At 39.9% G+C, this 23,988-nt stretch overlaps 1 protein-coding gene across 12 annotated transcripts in view; it reads left to right on the top strand.

Moving 5' to 3' along the window:
* Window positions 1-23,988, top strand: part of nfia (nuclear factor I/A) — a 732,109-nt gene that overhangs the window by 573,661 nt on the left and 134,460 nt on the right. For all 12 annotated transcript variants that reach the window (XM_043699269.2, XM_043699272.2, XM_043699263.2 and 9 more), the window contains one exon: window positions 2,224-2,351. In XM_043699269.2, the coding sequence (XP_043555204.1) occupies window positions 2,224-2,351 (128 nt within the window). The remainder of the gene's footprint in view (window positions 1-2,223; window positions 2,352-23,988) is intronic.

Raw genomic sequence — 23,988 nt, 5'->3', positions numbered from 1 at the left:
TTCTTCTGTGACAAAACTAACAAAATATCTCGTGGGATTCTTCACCTGATTTCATTTCTGGGCCAGCTTTTAACTGCGTAAGTGAATGGGTCTTGAATGAGTTGAAATCTCACCCAGGGGCTGGATTTAATGTGGCCCACTGCAGTGGGAAGCAGGGTAACTGAGTCCACTTCATTGCCGAAGACCTAATTGACATCTCACCGCTGTCAGTGGTGATGTCAGTTAGGCTAATTAATTATTCATTATCCCTGAAGTAGCCACAACTCAACCATGGTTTAGGAATCAAAGGAGGTTGCAGAGCTTTACCATGCCTTCCTATTGGATTGCCTATGGACTCTGAGATGTTTTGGGAGGAGGGGTGGTAATTAAGTATTCTATGCCTGATCAGAAATCTGGTATTGGGGATGGAGGTGAAGCTGCTTGCTAAATCTGATACCACTTCCACTGCATCTGCCCCCTGCACCACCACCAACCCCTCCAACACTCCTCACCCTGTAATTCTTAAGACACAGTCACTCACCTCTTGTCTAGGCTCCCATAATGATCTTGGGCCTCTTGTGGATGCATTGCCAGCTGCAGTCAATTCTTCCCCTGAAGTTGTCAGCTGCCAGACTAGTAGGGTGAGACTTCCACAGTTGGATACCTCAATCACGGGGATGGCTCAGCCCTGGCCACACAAGGATATGAAAGACATTTGATTCTGTCAGGCCTCCCCTGAAAGGTACAGAGGGTTCCCTGCTGGTTCTCCAACCAATGGGCAAGACCACCATCAGCCTGAAAGAATCCCTTAACATGCCCTTGTTCAAGAGATTTTAATAAATTATGCCTATTGAGGGTTAGATAGGGTGGACAGTGAAAACCTTTTTCCTCGAATGGTGAAGGCTAACACAAGGGGACATAGCTTTAAGTTGAGGGGTGATAGATTTAGGACAGGTATTAGGGGTAGTTTCTTCACTCAGAGTAGTAGGGGCATGGAATGGCCTGCCTGCAACAGTAGGAGACTTGCTGATGTTAAGGGCATTTGAATGGGCATTGAACAAACATGGATAATAATGGAACGGTGTCGGTTAGGTGGGCATCGGATTATGTTCATGGGTCGGTGCAACACCGAGGGCTGAAGGGCCTGTACTGTACTGTAACATTCTATGTCCTATTATTTTGACACAACTGAAGAAGCAATATTTTATGGAAAATGCAAATTGTAAATCATAATTTCATATTCTTATTTTCAAATGTTAATTTCTTTGTAGTTAACATTTTTTCATATTTACTTTCATCCGAACTGACCAACCAGCAATAGTAACTCATTGTAACTCAAACAGAAAAGTTACTCCTTGAATTTTTAATTCAAGCTGGTAGAAGAGAAATGATAGAAAGGAAAGAAATAGATCAATGGATACCTAAACGTTGAGAAGTCTATTCATAAAAATATTGTACATAAATAATTTCTTTCTTGAGGGTGTACATATTACAACAGCACAAAATTTCAACAAACATCCTTTCTAATTACCAACTGCAACATTTGAATTTTTGAATAGACGGGAGCACCAAAGCTTTGTTTAGCTTTATTGAAATTTCTACCAACAGGACTAATAGTTAAGAACAGCGCTTCTTTTTACTTTTTCACCTATCAGCATTATCTCAAAAACAGCATGAAGGACCACAGCTGGTAGAAGAGAAATGATAGAAAGGAAAGAAATAGATCAATGGATACAACATAGGGTACCATAATTATTTTTTAAAAAAGCTGAAGTAACAATCTTTACCAGAAGTACTTAATGTCTTACCATTTATTGCTAGGTGCATTAACTGCTTCCGCTGTGGTACTTTGTGGTGTTTGCCAATCTTCTGTGTGATCGATGTTGTTTGCAATTTCCTCTCTAAACCAGAAGCTAGGTGTTAAAAAAAAGTAAATCCAAGCATGAACAATGAAATATTTTATTTGGATGGATATCAGGGACAGTTCATCTAAAGAAGTCCAGACTAAATGGATTGAATGTGACTGTAACGCCCCAACAGGCTCTTGTGCACAAAGGCGAAGCAAGATTGCACATTCCTGACAGGATCTGCTGAATAGATATTGACTATAAATTTGCGACAGGTTTTGATGCATGCATTGCAGTGAATGTAGCGTATGCAGTGTGACACTATGGTCCTAATGTGGTCGAGTATACATGGATTGAGTGTTATAGCACGATCCTAACATTTATTTCCCTGTTGCAGTTCTACAAAGCGCCACAAATCAATGGAAGATGAAATGGACAGCCCTGGTGAAGAACCTTTTTATACCAACCAGGGTCGATCTCCAGGAAGTGGCAGTCAATCCAGTGGTTGGCATGAGGTGGAGCCAGGTAAGCGGCTCAATTGATTCTCAAACAAGTGATTGACACTTTGCAGAAGCAATCAGCTTTGATTGTCAATCATATGTAGAGGAATAATGATGGTTTTGTTGAAGTATCTTGACTATAATGTCATATTTATCAAAATGCTGAGAATTAATTCCTTCGTAAAACAGTGCTACAATTGTTAATAATAAGTTAACTGAAATGTTATGAGGTACATTTTTACAAGAGCCATAAATAATCTTCAGGGCTTGTCTTTGAAATTATCTTTCTGAACTATTGGTAGAATTTGCTGGTGATTTCAGAATCCACAGGACACTTTCAATTCTATTTTGGGTCAGGAAAATTACATAAGATGTTATTTATTTTCATATTTGTATTGTATCCCATAAGCAAATCACTGTAAGTAACATAATCCAATTTGGATTGTAAATTTAAACCTGAGGCAGTACTTCGAAACATCTGAAAGCCAAAAAAAACAGAGCATTTTTGATTTGTGATCTTTTCTTAAGTATAGCATGTATATTTTGGTGGTTTCAGTTGGAATTTTACAAAGCAAATGCATTTTGGGTCAATGAAATTGGTATTTTGGTTCAAGTCAGTTCTTGTCTTTAGGGTTTAGGTACACTAGCTGATTATGCTTGCAAAGAATCTTTGACCCTCACAGGAGTGACAAAGAAAGCCTGTCCTGTTCAAAATTACAGATGTGTATCATATTTCAATGTTGATGAACTAAGGATTGTTAATGAATTGTATAATGATCAGTACAGCAGCCACTTTTGTCAAGCTTTGTATCCACAAAGTTCAGGTTGCCCGCAATGTGTTGCTTTATAAGTTTGATACAGCATGGAGCATGCAGAATTGGAGAGTATCAATTTGATTCTCTGCCAATGACTTTTCCAATCATAAGCAGGTGGGTGAATCAAAATGACAAATAGAAAAGAGAGCGTTTCCAATTCAGTATTGGGAAGACAGAAGCATTGTTTTTGGTCCTCACTTCTGATTTCATCCCCTAGTTACCAACTCCATCTTTTTCTCTGTGATTAAGCTAAGTTTGTTCACAACCTCAGTGTTTGATCCTCAGCTGAGCTTCCAGTCTCACATTTGTGCCATCATGCAGACGATCTATTTCCACCTGTGAGTAACACAGCTCAACTTCACCCTGTCTTACCTCATGTGCTGCTAAAACCCTTATTCATGTCTTCATTATTTCAAAACTTAACTACAAAATCATACTCTTCACTCGTCTTCTATCATCCTGCTCTCTAAACTCCCAAGTCTTGTTCCACTATCACCTCTCTCTGTTCTCTAATCCACACTGGCTCCTGGTCAAGTAATAGCTTGATTTTAAAATTCTCTTCTCATTGTTGTTTTCAAATCTCTTCATGGCCTTTCCTTTTCTTCTCGTTTTCTTCCAGCTCATAAGCCTATATGATATCTGCATTCCTCTAATTCTGACCTTTTATCTGTCCCAATTTTAATTGTTCCACCATTGATGGTCGTACCTTCAGTTGCCTCGACCCCAAGCTCTGGAATTTCTTCTCATATCTCTCTTGCTTGCTTTGCTCCTTTAAGACACTCTAAAATCCTCTTCTGACTTCAAATTGTCTGAAACAGCCCATTCTTAGTTTTACAATATTTGTATGAAACACCTTGGGATGTTGCAGTACTTTTAAATAAATATAAATATTGTCATTGTTATGATAGTGAGAAAAGTGGACTGATGAATTAAGCTGCATTATTCTTATGCATTTACCATTCATTGGCCTGAGTGGCAATGTTTATTTGGAGTAAAAGGAAGTTGATGCATTTTTTTTAAAAGAAAGTGAAAAATCCTAAAAATTCATATAAATATGGTGTTTGTTACTGTAATATTGTACCAGAAAGCCAGTGTGCATTGGTAAAGTTTCAAAAGTAGCTGTTGTATTTTAAGATTATCTCATGCACTAAAATTATGCCCAACCAGCAATGGTTTTCTACATTTATAGAGACTCACGACACGTGTGAAAAGGGAATAGGAAATAATGTACATGCATAGATATTCTTGCTATTTAACTGTGGGTCTTTATTGTTACAGAAAAGGGCTCTTACTTATTCATTTGTAGATCATTTGTTTATAAGTCCCTATATTTTCTCGATTGCAATATTTTAAAAAATCGAATTCGAGGAGCCTTAAGTAACCGTGAAGCATTAATACTGTTAATATTGAAGCATAACTTGTGCAATTAAATTTAAAAATTCAGGATCATAAAGGTTGTGTAAGGGCTTTGGTTCCCTGCAGTTACCTTACGACGATGTCACAGAAGTGCACATCCCTAAGAATAAATTGCAAAGCATCAGCAGAGCTAGAACACTCTAGAATAAGAGTTTTGAGAACACACGGACACAAGAGGAAGACAGTTTAGACCTTAACAATATCACTATAACATAAGAGTCTGGTCAACCTTAGATTGCCATGTCAAATAGTATTGAGTACTATTGTATAGTAAGTAGTGTTATTTTGAAGTAGAAACCAAAAGACTTTGCCCTATCCTTGATCAGTCTATTTTGAATCTATACACATTATGTGGCATCAAACCAAATGATAAAAGAATAAATATAAGACAGTCACTAATAACTCCATTAAGGATTTCAGAAGAAGTTCCTTATTAGGAAATGTTGAAATTGTGAAACTTGCAACCATGTGAAATAGGTATTGCAAAGATCATTGGTTTATTTAAAGAGAAGCTAGATAAAGGAGAAAGGAATAGAAGATTATTTGGTGAAATGAGATTAAGGAAGGCGGCAAGTTCTAAACTGGAGAAAGGCCAATTTTGATGGTATTGGGCAAGAACTTTCGAAAGCTGATTGGAGGCAGATGTTCACAGGTAAAGGGACGGCTGGAAAATGGGAAGCCTTCAAAAATGAGATAACAAAAATTCAGAGAAAGTATATTCCTATCAGGGTGAAAGCGAAGACTGGTAAGTATAGGGAATGCTGGATGACTAAAGAAATTGAGGGTTTGGTTAAGAAAAAGAAGGTAGCATATGTCAGGTATAGACAGGCTAGATTGAGTGAATCCTTAGAGTATAAAGAAAGTAGGAGTATACTTAAGAGGGAAATCAGGAGGGCAAAACGGGGACAGGAGATAGCTTTGGCAAATAGAATTAAGGAGAATCCATAGGGTTTTTACAAATATATTAAGGACAAAAGAGTAACTAGAGAGAGAATAGGGCCCCTCAAAGATCAGCAAGGTGGCCTTTGTGTGGAGCCACAGAAAATAGGGGAGATACAAAATGAATATTTTGTATCAGTATTTACTGCGGAAAAAGATATGGAAGATGTAGACTGTAGGGAAATAGATGGTGACATCTTGCAAAATGTCCAGATTACACAGGAGGAGATGCTGGATGTCTTGAAACGGTTAAAAGTGGATAAATCCCCAGGATCTGATCAGGCGTACCCGAGAACTCTGTGGGAAGCTGGAGAAGTGATTGGTGGGCCTCTTGCTGAGATATTTGTATCATCGATAGTCACAGGTGAGGTGGTGGTACGTGTATGGAATGAGCTGCCAGAGGATGTGGTGGAGGTTGGTACAATTGCAACATGTAAGAGGCATTTGGATGGGTATATGAATAGGAAGGGTTTGGAGGGATATGGGCCGGGTGCTGGAAGGTGGGACTAGATTGGGTTGGGATATCTGGTCGGCATGGACGGGTTGGACCGAAGGGTCTGTTTCCATGCTGTACATCTCTATGACCCGAAGAGTCTGGTGTGAAACATAAACACTGGCATACATTAATTGGGTGGTATGTCCTGATTCTGTGCAGTTAATTTCACATGGCATAGGGATGGTTACTGTTGGCTAAATCTATTGTTAAAAATGGATTGGATTTTTCCAAATGCTATCAAACATGTGCCCAAAGTGGCTGTCAAATTTAAATGCTTTCTCAGTTCCAAAAAAAACTATTTAGCGTGCTCTTGGCAAACAAGTTGCAAACACTAGTAAGATTAGCACAGTTTGCCGCCCAGTGTACGATCCTGACATGTAGTAAAATCTCAACATGCAGGATTATTTAGATGATCTGTTTCAGTTACTGCTAATGAGGGCCGTCTGCAGTTATTTCACTGTGACTTTAGCAAAAGTTGGCTGGCTGTTAACTGTGTTTAGTGCACTCAGCACCTGGACAAGCAATGATCTCTGTGACAACATGTGACAGCTCATTTCAACTATTGATGTTGCATTACTGTATTTGTCCTCTAACTGGGAGTACAAAAGATTCACTTAAACCTATGCTGTGTGATGAGTCATTTAATAGGTTGCTCCAGTGTACACAGCTAGTATATTCAATTGAATTGTTAACTTCTTCAACTTAACAGGAGAATGTCCATTTCTCCCCCTTCCTCTTCAGAAAGCACTGGATTGCATATAATCTCTTATATTGCCCCTTTTGAGCCATTCTTCTTGTGTGAAAATCGGCAGATGCTGAGGCTAATTGCACAAGCTGATTGACAACCAGCAACTCTGTGGACTGAAATCAAACCATGGAATTTTCTTGAAATAACAGTTCTGAAGAAGGGTCACTGGACCTGAAACTTTAACACTGATTTCTCTCCATAGACCTGCTGAGATTTTTCAGCAATTTCTGTTTTTGTTTCAGATGACAGGCATCCACTGTTCTTTTGGATTTTTGTCTTGGAATTTTCTTGATCTGTATGGTGCAGTACCTCACTAGGTAGTATATTTACAAATTTGCAAACTGAACCATTAGGTGGCACGGTGTCCCAGTGGTTTGCACTGCTGCTTCATAGTGCCAGGGACCCGGGTTTGATACCACCTTCAGGCGACTGTCTGTGTGGAGTTTGCACATTCTCTTTGTCTGTGTGGGTTTCCTCTGGGTGCTCTGGTTTCTTCCCACAATCCAAAGATGTGCAGCTTAGGTGAATTGGCCATGCTAAATTGTCCATAGTGTTCAGGGATGTGTAGGTTAGGTGCATTTGTCAGGGATAAATATGGGATAATAGGGAAGGGGAATTGGTCTGGCTAGGTTACTGTTTGGATGGTTGGTGTGGACTTGTTGGGTCGAAGGACCTGTTTCCACATTGTCAGGATTCTATGAGTCCAGGAATGCTTTTTGTTTTTAATTGCTTTTCATATTTTGGCCTCACCTTTCAGCAGACACTGGAAGGAAGTCAAAAGCTATGATCCCCATTGTATCAGTATAGCAACGCTTCATTGAATTCTTGATTAATTTGAACAGAGTGGATCTTCACTTGTTTCTTAATGGGAAATATTTGCTCTTCATGAAGATTTGGATTGAAGCAATTGAAATCATTTTTTGTCTCTACATAAGAGATTTGCAAATAATAATGCACATGGAGTACCTTAATGGGGTGGGATGTTCTGCAGTAAGTTATCCTAATATTATTCAAAACTGTTCTATAATTGTGTTAAACTATTTCAGAGAAAGCAATTGCTGTTGTGAGTAGTACACAATTTATATTAGTAGGCCATTCAAAATGTATTTATTAAGGTAGGGAATAATTTACACTAAATTATGTAATTACCTACAACCATTCCCATGATTGCAAACCAACCCTGGAATGAAGGATGTGAATCTACTGTATTAGGGTGTCATGGCATCTGTGGCCTCTTGTCTAGGCCATTTGAAAGTTGCACAGAACTGTCTAACTGAACGACTGCTTGAGGTGATGCATCACTGATAAAGAAGTTGTTGTTCTTAGAGCTGAAGGAAGTGTTAGGAATCTACTAGTACCAGTACCATCTTGCAGTTCTCGTGAAGCAAAGTTGCACCAATCCTTAAACCTTAAGAGTGTGCTCTTTTTTGGATTGCTGTTGGGTTTTTTGCCAGTTGAATTAAATTGGTGTGTTCTTATTCTCAACCTTTCCACCAACACGAACATCTATCTATTCTGTCCAGGCACCTCACAATTTTGAATAAGTTAGTCAACTATCTCTCTGCTACGGAGAACAGTCCTGGCTTTTCCAATCTGTACACATAAATGAAGTTTCTCATTCCAGGTACCATTCTTCAGATCTTATCTGCACCCACTTCCAAACCTTCACATTTTTCTTAAAGTGCAGTGTCCAGAATTTGATGCATTACCTCAGTTGAGGCCAGATCTGTGTTTTGTTATGTTTCAGAATATCCTCCTTGCTTTTCTATTCTGTGTCTCTAGTTATAAATCCTACGATACTATATGCTTTATTAAAATACCACACCAACATCAAAATTTTATACCTGTATACTTCCAAAACTGTCTTCCTCAACCCCTTCCAAACTTTAGTTAATATTTCTTTCTGTCAATCTTTCTCCTGAATGTGTTATTGAATAGTTTTCTGCAAGAAATTTAATCTGCCAGATGTCATCACATTCTACTAGCCTCTCTGCATCTTCTTAAAATCTATCACTATCCTTCTAAGCGTGCAATTGCACTAATACTTGCAAAATATTTGCAGATTTTGAAACTGTCTGCAATACAAGACCATTCAAGGTCTTATGAAGAAATATATACACCTTCCTGTAGTCACTGCTATTCCTGTTTCCTATCACTCAGACAATTTTGTATCTGTGTTGCTAATGTTTCTTGTAGTCCATGAGATCCTTTAATATTATTGGCAAGCTCAATATGTGGCACTTTATCGAATGTCTTTTCGAAGTTCATGTATACCATATTGACTGCATCACCCTGATTAATCCTTTCTATGTCAATACTCAAGTTAATTGAGCAGAATTTGCCTTCAACAGATTCCATGATAGCTTTCCACAATTGATACACATTTGTCCAAGTGACTGGTAGTTTTGTCCTGGATTATTATCTCTAAAAGGTTTCCCACCACTGAAGTTAAACTGACCAGACAGTAGCTGCTTTGTTTATTGTTACAAAGTTCTTAAACAAGGATATATCATTTGAATTCTCCAGTCCTCTGGAGCCACCCCTGTATAAAGAGTATTGAAATATGGTATAGCCAGTAATTTCCACATTTCAGATTCTTTGAATTGTGGCAACTGATCAAATTTAAGCACAGCCGACCTTTCTGACCACTTTGTTCTTAATCAGGCAGACCCATCTTTCGATTGCCATTTTATTATTTATATGCTCAGAGACGACTTCTGGATTTCCTGTTACATTAGCTACAAGTCTTTCCCCATACTATCGACTTAGGTACCTCTCATTTCTTTCTATCCCTTCACCTCTGAACCTTCTATATTCAACCTGGCTCTCACATGTATTAGCTCCTGCCATCTATCATATGCACTTTCTTCATGCTTCATCTTACTCACTATCTCTTTCGTCTTCCAGGGAGTTCCCCTACCCTGAGTACATTTTGCCTTTTGCCACCCTTCCTGAATGTGGTGTTCAACATGAAGGAGCATGTAGCCACCAACTGAAGTGGGATGGTAAATAACTCTGAGGTTTCATTGCCCATGTTTATCTTGATGCATGAGGGGTCAGCAGTGAATATTGAGGACTCATAGGGAAAGTTTTGGTTTTGGTTGTACCGTTTAGCCCCTTGTCAAATTTGCCGTGCCCAATCAGCTTATCTTTAAAGGCATCTCATTGATCCATTTTAGTTTTGTCTGCTAATCTTTGATTCTAATTTAGCTTGTCCAGATCTGTTCTCTCTCACTGAAACTGGTCCTTCTACAGTTAAGTGTTTTCACTCTGAATTGTTACTTGTCCTTTTCAATAGATAACCTAAACCTTATGATACTCCTCCCTTTTTCCTTCTGGGCAGATGTGAGGGTTGCAATTTCTCTGTATTGACAACAACGCAGCTGAGGCTTGAAACTCTGCATCGAACAAATTCACTTTTTCTACTGCAATGAATTACGCTAAAATATCCTAAATTGCCGCAAAAATTCACACATTCTTCATTTTCAGACTTTTTAAAATGAATACAGTTAAGTGACTGATTATAGATTTGTCAGATCTTAATGTTTTGGTAAGTGTTTGTGAAGGTGATTAATTAAAAATCTTTCTGAAATGCAAAGCTGGTTCAGACTTGACAGAGGCCTTCAAGTCTGTGCTGTTGTTTCACCATATATGAAGCAGTTTTTTGTGAGCCAGATGCCATCTTGTTATTTACACCAAGTAACAATCTTCTGGCTTATCTGGTACAATCGCAATGTTGGGTCCATTGTTGCAAAGCTAAATTAGTAGGTGATTGATGAAAGTGACCTGTACTTTCCCTGGCACCATTGCTTTTGCTTAATGTTTCTTTCCCTGAAAAGAAAAAGAGCAATTGAAGGGTTAAGATTAATGTCAGAAATACAATCTACAACATGACTTGGCACAATGAAATCAACAATGGTGCAATTAATGCAGCAATCATGTACCATTAACAATCACTGGCAGTACTTTCTGTTCCTGAAAGAGTTGCCATGTTTACTTGCATGACATAAATCATCTTGAAGTAACATGGCTATAAATTAAATGTGACTTATCTTATTATACATGTCGTTTGTTTTTGAATTAATCCACAAAGATAAAAAGGGAATTGCTAGTGCCTTTCTTTAAGATGATGCAAAAACCAGCAGCATCTAGAGCACTGCAAAATTTAGCAAGTTAGTGGAAGCTAAATCAAAGTGGACTGCGATCCTAAGGAGTTATCTTGCAGATTTGAGCATGTGTCTCTTTAAGGACACCTTGCAGCCAGTTAATTGACTCAGTGTCTCCAACCTGCAATTAGAACTGACAATTTTGTCACTTTTAAAAATCGACTCTTACACCTTTATGTTTTCAAATTATATTCAGCAAGTGAATTCACCATGAGGTATGCAACAGGTGTTAGAAGGTAATTTAAATGGAAACACTATGCAGTGCTATGGGAGAAGGGCAGGAAATTGGCACTAAGCGAAATGCTCAGAAAACCAGTGCAGACACGATGGGCTAAGTGGCCTCCTTCTGCTTTGTCAAAAAGTGTGGCATTGGCCAAAGCACAGCAGGTCAGGCAGCATCCAAGGAGAAAAGAATTGACCTTTCTGGCATTAGAGACCTTCATCAGGACATTCCGTCAACTTTCATGCTCTTCGGATGCAGCCTGACCTGGTGTACTTTGTCCAATGCCACAGTTTTCAACTCTGATTCTCCAGCATCTGCAGTCGTCACTTTCTCCTCCTTCTGCGTTGTAAAATTCTGTCCATGTGTGAGGTGGCCAGTAGACATATGTGAGCCTTGATATTGATGTTTAGCTGCAAGAAATATCATGGTCAAACTCGGTAAAATGATCATGACCTCACCAATTTTGCAAATATACTTTCCAATAGAGCTGCCAGAGGAAATGGTGGTGGCTGGTACAATTACAATATTTAAAAAGCATTTGGATGGGTACATGAATAGGAAGGGTTTAGAGGGATATGGGCCAAGTGCTGGCAAATGGGACTAGATTAGGTTAGGATATCTGGTTGGCATGGACAAGTTGGACCGATGGGTCTGTTTCTGTGCTGTACATCTCTATGACTCTATAACAAGTAGAGATGAAACGCTGGCTGACTTACTGTTCTTTGACCCAAGGTATTGAGAAATGTTGTAGCATCCAACTGTAGCACATTTGCAGTATCAAGCATCTTGATCCTGCAGCTGACAGCTCCCTCCCTACTTCTCTGTCTACTTTTGCTTCTTTACACCTTCCAAATAATTCCAGGGCTTCCTACTCCAGTGGACTGAGAGAATAGAGGCCTATGGATCTCTACCCATGGCTAATCCTTGCTGTTTTCTATTGGCCATCTTCTGCTCACAAGATGTGAAGGTCTTCTGCTTACTGACAATTTGCATACAAACATCCCTAAACTGAGCTCAATTAATCAATAATCCTCTGTGTTTACTGAAAGATAGATTTTGACTGGGACACCAGGAGCATTTCATTGCACTTTATATGATGATGGGACATTTAAACTGTGCCTTAGAGGATAGATCTCTTCTGGAGAACAGTGTTTCTGACTACCATCATGAATTTGTTTACAAAGCAGTGGTGGCATCAGCCCATCAAGAACATCTCTGCGAATGCCTGTAACCATTATCCAGGAAGCAATCGGAATGGTGCTGTGTGAAGCCGTCCACTATGACTTTCTTATTTTAAAAAGCATTAGTTCCATTGAACAAGCTCCTTGTTGTCATGGAGAACATGAACCAAGTGAACTCGATGCCTGTTTGCCATTACTCAGCTTCAACAGCTTTAACGTAAATAATGTGTGTGAAAGGGCAGCTGTTGTATACACTGCTTCAAATTGTAACCTTATTTATTCATTCATGGGATGTGGGCATCATTAGGCAGCTCAACATGTATTACTCATCCATAGTTGCCTTTGAGAAGATGATGATGAGCTGCCTTCTTGAACCACTGCAGTGGATTTGGCAATGTTGCCAAGAGGGGAGTTCCAGGACTTTGACCCAGTGACATGTCCTTAGTTCTGTTGTTGGAATGGAGCTAGGCCATAGCCTTTGCAGTATTCAGTGCCTCCAGTTGTTTCTTGATGACACATGGACTGAATCAAATTGGCTGAAGACTGGCATCTATGCCACTGGGGATCTTTTGGGAGAGGTCAAGATGAAGCATCATCTCAGTACTTTTGGCTGAAGATTGTTACAAATGGGGGCATAGCTTTAAATTAAGGGGGGGTAGGTATAGGACAGATGTTAGGGGTAGGTTCTTTACTCAGCGAGTCGTGAGTTCATGGAATGCCCTGCCAGTAGCAGTGGTGGACTCTCCCTCATTATGGGCATTTAAGTGGGCATTGGATAGGCATATGGAGGATAGTGGGCTAGTGTAGGTTAGGTGGGCTTGGATCGACGCAACATCGAGGGCCGAAGGGCCTGTACTGCGCTGTATTCTTCTATGTTCTATAAATGCTTTCGCCTTCTCTTTTGGACTGAATTGCTGGGATCCTTCATCATTGTTGTTGGGATATTTTTGGATATTATTTTCCTTCACTAAGTTCTTTCATCATTCACCACCAGTCATGTCTGAGATTAGGTTTGTTTCGTTGGTTGTGGAATCGCCTAGCCCTGTCTGTTATTGCTGCTTATGTTTTCTCACTTGCGAGTAGTCCTGTGTTGTAACTTCACCAAGAGACTTCATGTTGAGACTTCATTTTTAAGTTTGCTTGATGCTGCTGTTGGCCTACCTTTCTGTACTCTATTGAAACAGGTTAGATTCCTCACTTGATGAATGTTGGAATGGGGGATATACCAGGCTGTGAGCTTTCATATTATGCTGGAGCATATTTCTGCTATTGCTGATGGCCCACAGCATCTCATGGATGTCCAGGCTCATGTTGCTAATTCTGTTCAGCACAGTGATAGTGCCACAGAACATGATGGAGGGTATGCTCAAAGTGAAGATGGGACTTTGTGTCCATAAGATTCTGCAGTCATAATTCCTACTGACACTGTTATGTACAACTGTAACTACAGCAGGTAGATTGGTGCAGATAAGGACAGATGTGTTAAAATGTTGCTTGACTAGACTGCAAACCAGTCTTGGCATCAATCTCCAGATGTTGGTACAGCCAAATTTGCAGTGCTGACGAGGCTGAATTTGTCATTGTCGTTGCTGGATCCTAGATCAAGACCAATTAAGACTCAACCACATTGCTGAGGGCCTGGAGTCACACACAGACCAGGCCAGGTAAGAATGGAAGCTTTCTATCCCTAAAGGATATTGATGAACCAAATGTGTGGTTATGATATTCAACAGATTTTAATTGTATTCAAATTCCTTTCTATCTGCTATGGTGGGATTTGAGCCCAAAAACTGGGTCTCTGGAGTATTAGCCTGTTGATAATACCACTCCATCCTAGTCATCTACTAAATTTCCCACCCAGGTAGAGAGTAGCAATCCTGCTTAAAGGTCATCCTTAGTTTTGCAATGACCCTGACTCAGGTCTAAACAGAAATGGGCTAGTGGGCAATCCCTTCCCACATGATTTGCTGGCAGCACTGCAATGAAGCGTAATCCAAATGTAATTTAATTGTGTTCATTTTGCAACAGAACCACCAAGACATTATCTTCCAAACAAAGCATTTTCCCCTCATCATGCTTCTTCCAGGTATTATCATCATTGCTACGGATCAGTCATTGTTTCTTTACAAGAGATATCCCATCATCCTTCAGTGAGTGACCTCCCGACTAAACTGCTGCTGCTCAGAATGGTTCATCATAGGTAGTAGCCGAAAGTAAAGACAGGAAAGTATAAAACTCTGTAACTGACAGTGCTTACCTTGGTCAGTGAAGGGTTAACCAGCCATATGGAAAGACCATATTGCAGCTGTAGCTCCTTTGAGAAAAATGATAAACTGTAACTAAAACAAGCTGAGCCTTTTCCATGGGTCAGCAGGCAGAGAATGTTTACATTTGAATATTTTATGGAAAGAATTTAGTATTATTAAATAACACACCAGTTGGACTGTTTAACTTGAATCCTTTGCTTTCGGGATAAAGTGTGTAGATTTTGAATTTCTGAAGAAGTTTTCCCATACATTTCTCCAAAACGTGGCTGGGAGAACAGCAAAAACCACAGCAAAGTGGCAAAAAAATCTGGCATTCCACAATTTTTCTGCCAAAATTATGGTGAAACTGGGGAACCCTTTGTGAAAAACCATACCCATAGCCCCATAATGTATGTGAGTACAGGTCCATATTTAGACATAACTTAGTCAATGAATGCTGTTGTGGGAAATGGCAAGGGGCTGGGGTTCTTTGCAGATATATCAAATGTTTTTAATACGGCATGATTAAGTTGTCAAAGAGGATGACATTAGCCAGAAACATCCATCATAATTCCCTTAAAGAAAAGACAAATTCGACCCAACTCCAAGCACAGTAAAGTGTCAATCTAGTCTTCAGAGTTGGTTCTTAATGTCTTTGTACTATATACCTCAGATTTCTTTTACATTTCTGTTTTACATTTGTTTCCTCCCATCTCTTACTGCACTTTGCTGATTTCCTTTTAGGCTGCAGTTCTGCTGTTCTCCTTATCCATCTCAGTTACCCCCTTGCATTCATAATGCACTGAGGCCCCAAGCAAGGTAATTAAGAGCATTTGATGCAACATCTGGAAGCTAAGTGTTCCTGCACTCTATAGGACCTCTGCTGTCCCAGACTAGATGTGGATGTAATTGGTGGGTTGACTGTGTGAATTAACTATCCCTTGAATGTGACATTATGTTTCTTCCAGTACTCAGCAGAACTAATTTACGGCGGCACGGTGGCACAGTGGTTAGCACTGCTGCCTCGCAGCGCCAGAGACCCGGGTTCAATTCCCGACTCAGGCGACTGACTGTGTGGAGTTTGCACGTTCTCCCCGTGTCTGCGTGGGTTTCCTCCGGGGGCTCCGGGTTCCTCCCACAGTCCAAAGATGTGCAAGTCAGGTGAATTGGCCATGCTAAATTGCCCGTAGTGTTAGGTAAGGGGTAAATGTAGGGGTATGGGTGGGTTACGCTTCGGCGGGTCAGTGTGGACTTGTTGGGCCGAAGGGCCTGTTTCCACACTGTAAGTAATCTAATCTAATCTAATCTAATCAGATTTGGTCAGTTCAACAAAATGCTTAAATCAAATTATTAATAAATAAAACTGACATGATGAGTCAGGCAACTTTTGAAAGGGAGAGTGAACGTTTTCCTTCTTAAGGAGCATATCCAAAATGTTGAACTATTTGTGATGAAATTAGTTTTTCACAATCGCACAGCACAGACAAGTGATTTGATGGGCAGATTGAACAATTAGCACAGCAGGTCAGGCAGCATCTGAGGAGCAGGAGAATCAACGTTTCAGGCAAAAAGCCCTTCATCAGGAATGAAGATTGAACAATTATGCCTGACTAATCAAGCAAACTAATATTGAATCTGTGGAGGTATCTTTCTATCCTCGAGTTTAAAGAAAACTGGTGTGGAATCTATAAGTAAAATCTTCCAAAATTCTCTCACTTTGAGAACTGATCCCTTAATGTGAAAAACTGTGAAAAAAAATCAATGTTAATGATTTTGTTTCACCAAATACTAAAAGCTTCTGCCACATGAAAGCTCTTGTTTCACAGCCCTTCCTACGTGGTGATCCAGTGGTAGGGTGTTTTAGTGAGGTACATGTCTTGAATTATTTCCTTGCTTTTATTTTTTATGATGGTGAACAATTCCTATCACATGGTAAATTTTTAGAAACCAATTCAATCTTTATCAAAAGTGATGAATTACAGCATTAATAAATGTTAGTGTAAATCATTCAAAATAGTACCACTCGAGTTCCTATGTTATGGCAAAGAGTTTACGAGCAGTAGTGACAGATGCTGGCTACTTGAGGTCTCATGATGTTTGAGAAAATCAAGATGAAGGTGATCTAAAAGAAGAGATGAGCATTTTCAATATCTTGGGAGGGGAAGCAGGTGTTCCCATGGTGGAAGAGTCCAAAACCAGGGGTCATAGTTTAAGGATAACGGGTAAGTCTTTTAGGACTGAGATGAGGAGTAATTTCTGCACCCAAAGAGTGGTCAGTCTGTGGAAATTTACTACCACAGAAAGTGACTGAGGCCCAAACATTGTGTTTTAAAGAAGGAGATAGATCTAGCGCTTATGGCTAAAGGGATCAAGGGATATGGGGGAAGGTTAGGATTAGGGTATTGGGATCAATGATCATAATAAATGGCAGAGCAGGCTTGAGAGGTCAAATGGCATACTCGTGTTCCTATCTTCTATGTTCCTAAGTGTGGGAGGGACTTCTTTTTAGTTGGAGTAAAATCCCAGCATCCTAGTGCAAATTTTATTTCATTTTTATATTTTAATGCTCATTTTTAACTCGCAGCTCATTCAGTTTAAATGATGTTCTGGGCAATGCAGATCATCAAAATTATCTGATTCACTTTTTTTTGGTTCTTTTTAATCTGAGGCTCGCCGAAAAACTCAATCACCCACGCCCTTCTAATTAAGGATATTGTGGGTGTAAATAAAGAAGTGTCTGGCTTGCTCCTCCTCCACTTCCACTTTTCATTCTCTTAATTCTGTTTCTGTTTCTTTTTTTCTTGTTTTCATTTTGTGTACTTTCCTGTTATTTCTCTTGTTCTGTGACTGCAGAAATATTGTTATACGACTTATTGCATTGCAGTCAGCACATGGGGAACATCCAGAGGAGTCATATAGTCTGCCAAAAAGGGGCATGTGAAAGAGCTGGGGAGTAAGTTACTAACGTTGTGGGAATTTCAAAGGAAAATACGCAATATGAGTATTTCAAATTTTGGCAAGAATCAAGTAGAATGTCTCTAAGTGTTTCCAGTCGAGATTGCGCCAATGTCTTCCGCTAATACTTCTTCAAAGTGTCTTCACTATGGAAAGCATCTTGTTTACTGTAGTGCCTATAGTCATGGATGATCCTGAGAGGATCAAATGTTTCAAAGTCACCAAGCACGGACATTACACAGAAGAGAGATGTGCAGCCAGGACCAACTCCGATGTGGGATGTCCCTATAAATCGCCATCTTGGCCAAGTGCAGAAGCACAAGAAAGTCCTCTGAAGTAAAATTCCAACTCTCTCTCACTCCTGCAAGAAACAATTACAAAGTAAATGGAGTGGATTGAGATTTAAATGCTGAGTGTCAGATTGGAAGCATCACATTCTGAATCCCCCCTCTTTGTCCCATGAGGCTTCTATTACCAAACATTAGTTCTGAAAGTTGAAGATATGGACATTTGAGTGCAAAGTTGTAATAGTTTAAAAAATTACATTGTTTCTCTCAAATTCACAGTAATACAAATTTGCAGCAAGCTAGCCATCCCTTGAAATAGAGAAGTATTAACTTCATTCTGGCATCATTTAAGAATAGCAATCTTGGAAAGTTCTACAATTAAGATTGCTTACTTCGGTCTGCCTGAAAATGCTTGAAGTGAATGTGTGTATTCGGGCACAGGATAAGTAGACAGAGGTTGAAAAGATTCAATTCTGAAACCTTTGTGATCCAAATTCAGATTGCAGAAGTTATACATGTTGTCTGTTATGGTCTAACTTTCTGTTTAGTGGCAAAATTTGGCAAATACAACTGAGGAGAATCCAAAGAGTTTTTACAAATATGTTAAGGGCAAAAGGGTAACTAGGGAGAAAATATGGCCCCTCAAAGATCAGCAAGGCGGCCTTTGTGTGGAGCTGCAGAAATGGGGGAGGTACTAAACAAGTATTTTACATCATTATTTACTGTAGAAAAGGATATGGAAGATATAGACTGTAGGAGAATAGATGGTGACACCTTGAAAAATGTCCAAAGGTGGATAAATCCCCAGGACATAATCAGGTGTACCCTAGAACTCTGTGTGGGAAGCTAGAGAAGTGACTGCTGGGCCTCTTGCTGAGATATTTGTATTATCGATAGTCGTCGGTGAAGTGCCGGAAGACTGGGGGTTGGTTAACGTGGTGCCACTGTTTAAGAATGGTGGTAAAGACACCATTCTTAAACAGGGAACTATAGACCAGTGAGCCTGACATTGGTGGTGGGCAAGTTGTTGGAGGGAATCCTGAGGGACAGAATGTACATATATTTGGAAAGGCAAGGACTGGTTAGGGATAGTCAACATGGCTTTGTGCATGGGAAATCATGTCTCACAAACTTGGTTGAGTTTTTTGAAGAAGTAACAAAGAGGATTGATGAGGGCAGAGCAGTAGATGTGATCTATATGGACTTCAGTAAGGCGTTCAACAAGGTTCCCCATGGGAGACTGATTAGCAAGGTTAGATCTCACGAAATAAAGGGCGAACCAACCATTTAGATACAGAGCAGGCTCAAAGGTAGAAGACAGAGGGTGGTGGTGGAGGGTTGTTTTTCACACTGGAGGCCTGTGACCAGTGGAGTACCACAAGAATTGGTGCTGGGTCCTCTACTTCTTGTCATTTACATAAATGATTTGGATGCAAGCATAAAAGGTACAGTTAGTAAGTTTGCAGATGACACAAAAATTGGAGGTGTAGTGGACAGCGAAGAGGGTTACCTCAGATTACAACATGATCTTGATCAGATGGGCCAATGGCCCGAGAAGTGGCAGATGGAGTGTAATTCAGATAAATGCGGGGTGCTGCATTTTGGGAAAGCAAATCTTAGCAGGACTTATACACGTAATGGTAAGGTTCTTGACAGTGTTGCTGAATAAGGAGACCTTGGAGTGCAGGTTCATAGCTCCTTGAAAGTGGAGTTGCAGGTAGATAGGATAGTGAAGAAGGCATTTGGTATGCTTTCCTTTATTGATCAGAGTATTGAGTACAGGAGTTGGGAGGTCATGTTGTGGCTGTTCAGGACATTGGTTAGGCCACTGTTGGAATATTGCATGCAATTCTGGTCTCCTTCCTATCGGAAAGATGTTGTGAAACTTGAAAAGGTTCAGAAAAGATTTACAAGGATGTTGCCAGGGTTGGAGGATTTGAGCATCGGAGGCTGAGGGGTGACCTTATAGAGGTTTACAAAATTATGAGGGGCATGGATAGGGTAAATACGCAAAGTCTTTTCCTTGGGGTGGGGGAGTCCAGAACTAGAGGGCATAGGTTTAGGGTGAGAGGGGAAAGATATAAGAGAGACCTAAGGGGCAACTTTTTCACATAGAGGGTGGTACGTGTATGGAATGAGTTGCCAGAGGAAGTGGTGGAGGCTGGTACAATTGCAACATTTAAGAGGCATTTGGATGGGTATCTGAATAGGAAAGGTTTGGAGGGATATGGACCAGGTGCTGGCAGGTGGGATTAGATTGGGTTGGGAAATCTGGTCGGCATGGATGGGTTGGACCGAAGTGTCTGTTTCCATGCAGTACATCTCTATGACTCTATAAAAGCAGACTAAATATATACCTAGGAAGATGTAGCCAGTCAGGTTCAGAATAACTCAGTTGGTTCACACAAAGGAGACCAGGTGAAATACTGACTTTAGTGTAACCAAAGACAATTTAATTATATTTCACTTTGTAAATAGTTCGGCAGTAAAGGATTTCTACAGCTGATACTGTTAGGTTATGATTTTTTCTACATCATGTAAACCCAGCTTCGATTATATTGACTGCCTGGCTTAATCATACAATTCCCAGTCTTGGTCACATTACAGCTGAGTTGCATTTTTCATCAAATCTTGTGGACTCCCAACCCTGGAGAAAATCTAACAAGTAAAGTAATAATTACTTTACTTCTCCATATAAATGTTTTTGGAAGATAATGTGACTGTTTTTGTAAGATTTTTAAAATTAATAATCAGTTATAATATTGCACTTGTTTAAAACACAGTATGGAATCATACTTTGCAGCAAACTGTATAAGATGAACTGAGATTGATTATAAAAGCAGACTATTATGAAAAACCAAGGATTCTTTTGATAAATGATAAGCATGTTAAAATTATTTAACTGAAACTGTTGGTTATTGTATAAAAATATTTTGTTATACACATTGAGGTGGATAGTCCTGGAAATTATTTTCATAAATTTTCCATATAAAGAAGTTAATTATATGTTATTTAATATTTCTGTGCAACTTTATTATCTTCCTTTTGAATTGTAATTTCACTTTCTAATTTTCCTCTCTTACAAAAAATATATGTGCCTAGACTCCTGTAGACAGCTTGAACTCTCTAGCACAACTGCAGGCATGCCCTGGACTTCTGGTTTAAAAAACAAAAAGTCATACAATATTGAAGTGGAGTCTAGTATGAATTCACAGCTAGGATTCTAAGTTTAAATTGAAACTGGTTAACAAGTAAGGAGAGAGTCTCTGTGACTGCACATTAACTTGGACTACACCATATCAGACTACACCAAACTTCTCAAACACTGCAATTTGCTACTCAATGAAAACAGATATTCTACACAAAAGGCTGTTATTTAAGTGCAAAAGGAGTCAGGATCCAAGGTAAACTTGAGGATTCAAATTAAATTGGTTGAAGGATAGGAAATGGGCTTGTTGCTGAGGTTCTCTGGAGAAGGTGAAAGTGCTGAGTTGAGCATCCCAGAATATGATATCAAAACCCTTACTATTGCTCATTTTACAGGAGAAACTTGAATTCAGAAACTTGATATAAACTGGCCAGATTTGCAGATGATCCTAAATCTGGATGGATAATTATATCTGAGAACAGCTTCAGACCCTATAAAATGACTTAAGCAAAATATATCAGTGATTGGAGCAACAGAAGAGAAAATTGAGATTTTTATTTAGTTCAGAATTTTTTTTTGCCCTTTAAGAAACTGGGGCCATTTGAGCAGTAATACTACAACTCCATTTTCTTGCTTCCATTTCAAACTAATTCTATTTCCCTACAGACATGAACAAGAAATTGCCTATGTTAAATACAGTACAAATGGAACAGGAGTGACAGGATTTTCAATTACAGCAGGTGTGTAATATTGAGAGCAGTGAATTGACTGTCTGTTAAGCACACTATCCATTTTTTGCTCATGAATTTTAGCCACAATACAAGTGGAAGTTGAAATAAAAAAAAGACATGATGTGGTGTTTTGGCCATTCATCTTAAATGCTGTGTCCAGTTCTACTCAGCAAGCAAGAGAGAATGGATTCAAGTTCCAAAATAAAGTCACAACATTGAACCAAATGTCAGAGGAACAACTATATAAAAGCACTGCAGAACCTCTCCTTAAAAAGACTTTTGTGGAGGTAACTTATGTAGAGTCATAGTCATAGAGATGTACAGCATGGAAACAGACCCTTCGGTCCAACCTGTCTTTGCCGACCAGATATCCCAACCCAATCTAGTCCCACCTGCCAGCACCCGGCCCATATCCATCCAAACCCTTCCTATTCATATACCCATCCAAATGCCTCATAAATGTTGCAATTGTACCAGCCTCCACCACATCCTCTGGCAGCTCATTCCATACATGTACTACCCGCTATGTGAAAAAGTTGCCCCATAGGTCTCTTTTATATCTTTCACCTCTCACCCTAAACCTATGCCCTCTAGTTCTGGACTCCCCGACCCTCGGGAAAAGACATTGCCTATTTATCCTATCCATGTCCCTCTTAATTTTGTAAACCTCTATAAGGTCACCCCTCAGCCTCCGACACTCCGGGGAAAACAGCCCCAGCCTGTTCAGCGTCTCCCCGTAGCTCAGATTCTCCAACTCTGGCAACATCCTTGTAAATCTTTTCTGAACCCTTTCAAGTTTCACAACATCTTTCTGATAGGAAGGAGACCAGAATTGCATGCAATATCCCAACAGAGGCCGAACCAATGTCCTGTCTAGCCGCAACATGACCTCCCAACTCCTGTACTCAATATTCTGACCAATAAAGGAAAGCATACCAAATGCCTTCTTCACTATCTTATCTATCTGCGACTCCACTTTCAAGGAGCTATGAACCTGCACTCCAAGGTCTCTTTGTTCAGCAACACTCCCGAGGACCTTACCATTAAGTGTATAAGTCCTGCTAAGATTTGCTTTCCCAAAATGTAGCACCTCGCATTTATTTGAATTAAACTCCATCTGCCACTTCTCAGCCCATTGGCCCATCTATTCCAGATCCTGTTGTAATCTGAGGTAACCCTCTTCGCTGTCCACTACACCTCCAATTTTGGTGTCATCTGCAAACTTACTAACTGTACCTCTTATGCTCGCATCCAAATCATTTATGTAAATGACAAAAAGTAGAGGGCCCAGCACCGATCCTTGTGGTACTCCACTGGTCACAGGCCTCCAGTCTGAAAAACAACCCTCCACCACCACCCTCTGTCTTCTACCTTTGAGCCAGTTCTGTATCCAAATGGCTAGTTCTCCATGTATACCATGCGATAAACCTTGCTAATCAGTCTCCCATGGGGAACCTGGTTAAACGCCTTACTGAAGTCCATATAGATCACATCTACTGCTCTGCCCTCATCAATCTTCTTTGTTACTTCATCAAAAAACTCCATGAACTTTGTGAGACATGATTTCCCACACATAAAGCCATGTTGACTATCCCTAATCAGTCCTTGGTCTTTCCAAATACATGTACATCCTGTCCCTCAGGATTCCCTCCAACAACTTGCCCACCACCGAGGTCAGGCTCACTGGTCTATGGTTTCCTGGCTTGTCCCTACCACCCTTCTTAAACAGTGGCACCACGTTTGCTAACCTCCAGTCTTCTGGCAGTTCACCTGTAGCTATCCATGTTACAAATATCTCAGCAAGAGGCCCAGCAATCACTTCTCTAGCTTCCCACGGAGTTCTCCTGATCAGGTCTTGGGGAATTTATCCACTTTTTACCGTTTCAAGACATTGAGCACTTCCTCCTCTGTAATCTGGACATTTTGCAAGATGTCACCATCTATTTCCCTACAGTCTATATCTTCCATATCTTTTTCCAGAATAAATACCGATGCAAAATATTCATTTAGTATCTCCCCCATTTTCTGTGGCTCCACACAAAGGCCACCTTGCTGATCTTTGAGGGGCCCTATTCTCTCCCTAGTTACCCTTTTGTCCTTAATATATTTGTAAAACCCCTTTGGATTTTCCTTAATTCTATTTGCCAAAGCTATCTCATGTCCCCGTTTTGCCCTCCTGATTTCCCTCTTAAGTATTCTCCTACTTTCTTTATACTCTTCTAAGGATTCACTCGATCTATCCTGTCTGTACCTGACATATGCTTCCTTCTTTTTCTTAACCAAACCCTCAATTTCTTTAGCCATCCTGTAT

Source organism: Chiloscyllium plagiosum, unplaced genomic scaffold, assembly GCF_037043375.1.
Source record: "Chiloscyllium plagiosum isolate Xiang-an unplaced genomic scaffold, Cpla_swu_hap1 HiC_scaffold_9, whole genome shotgun sequence".
Classification (NCBI taxonomy): Eukaryota; Metazoa; Chordata; class Chondrichthyes; order Orectolobiformes; family Hemiscylliidae; genus Chiloscyllium; species Chiloscyllium plagiosum.
Note: the sequence above shows the minus strand (reverse complement) of the source record. Positions and strands in the feature narration are given on the sequence as shown.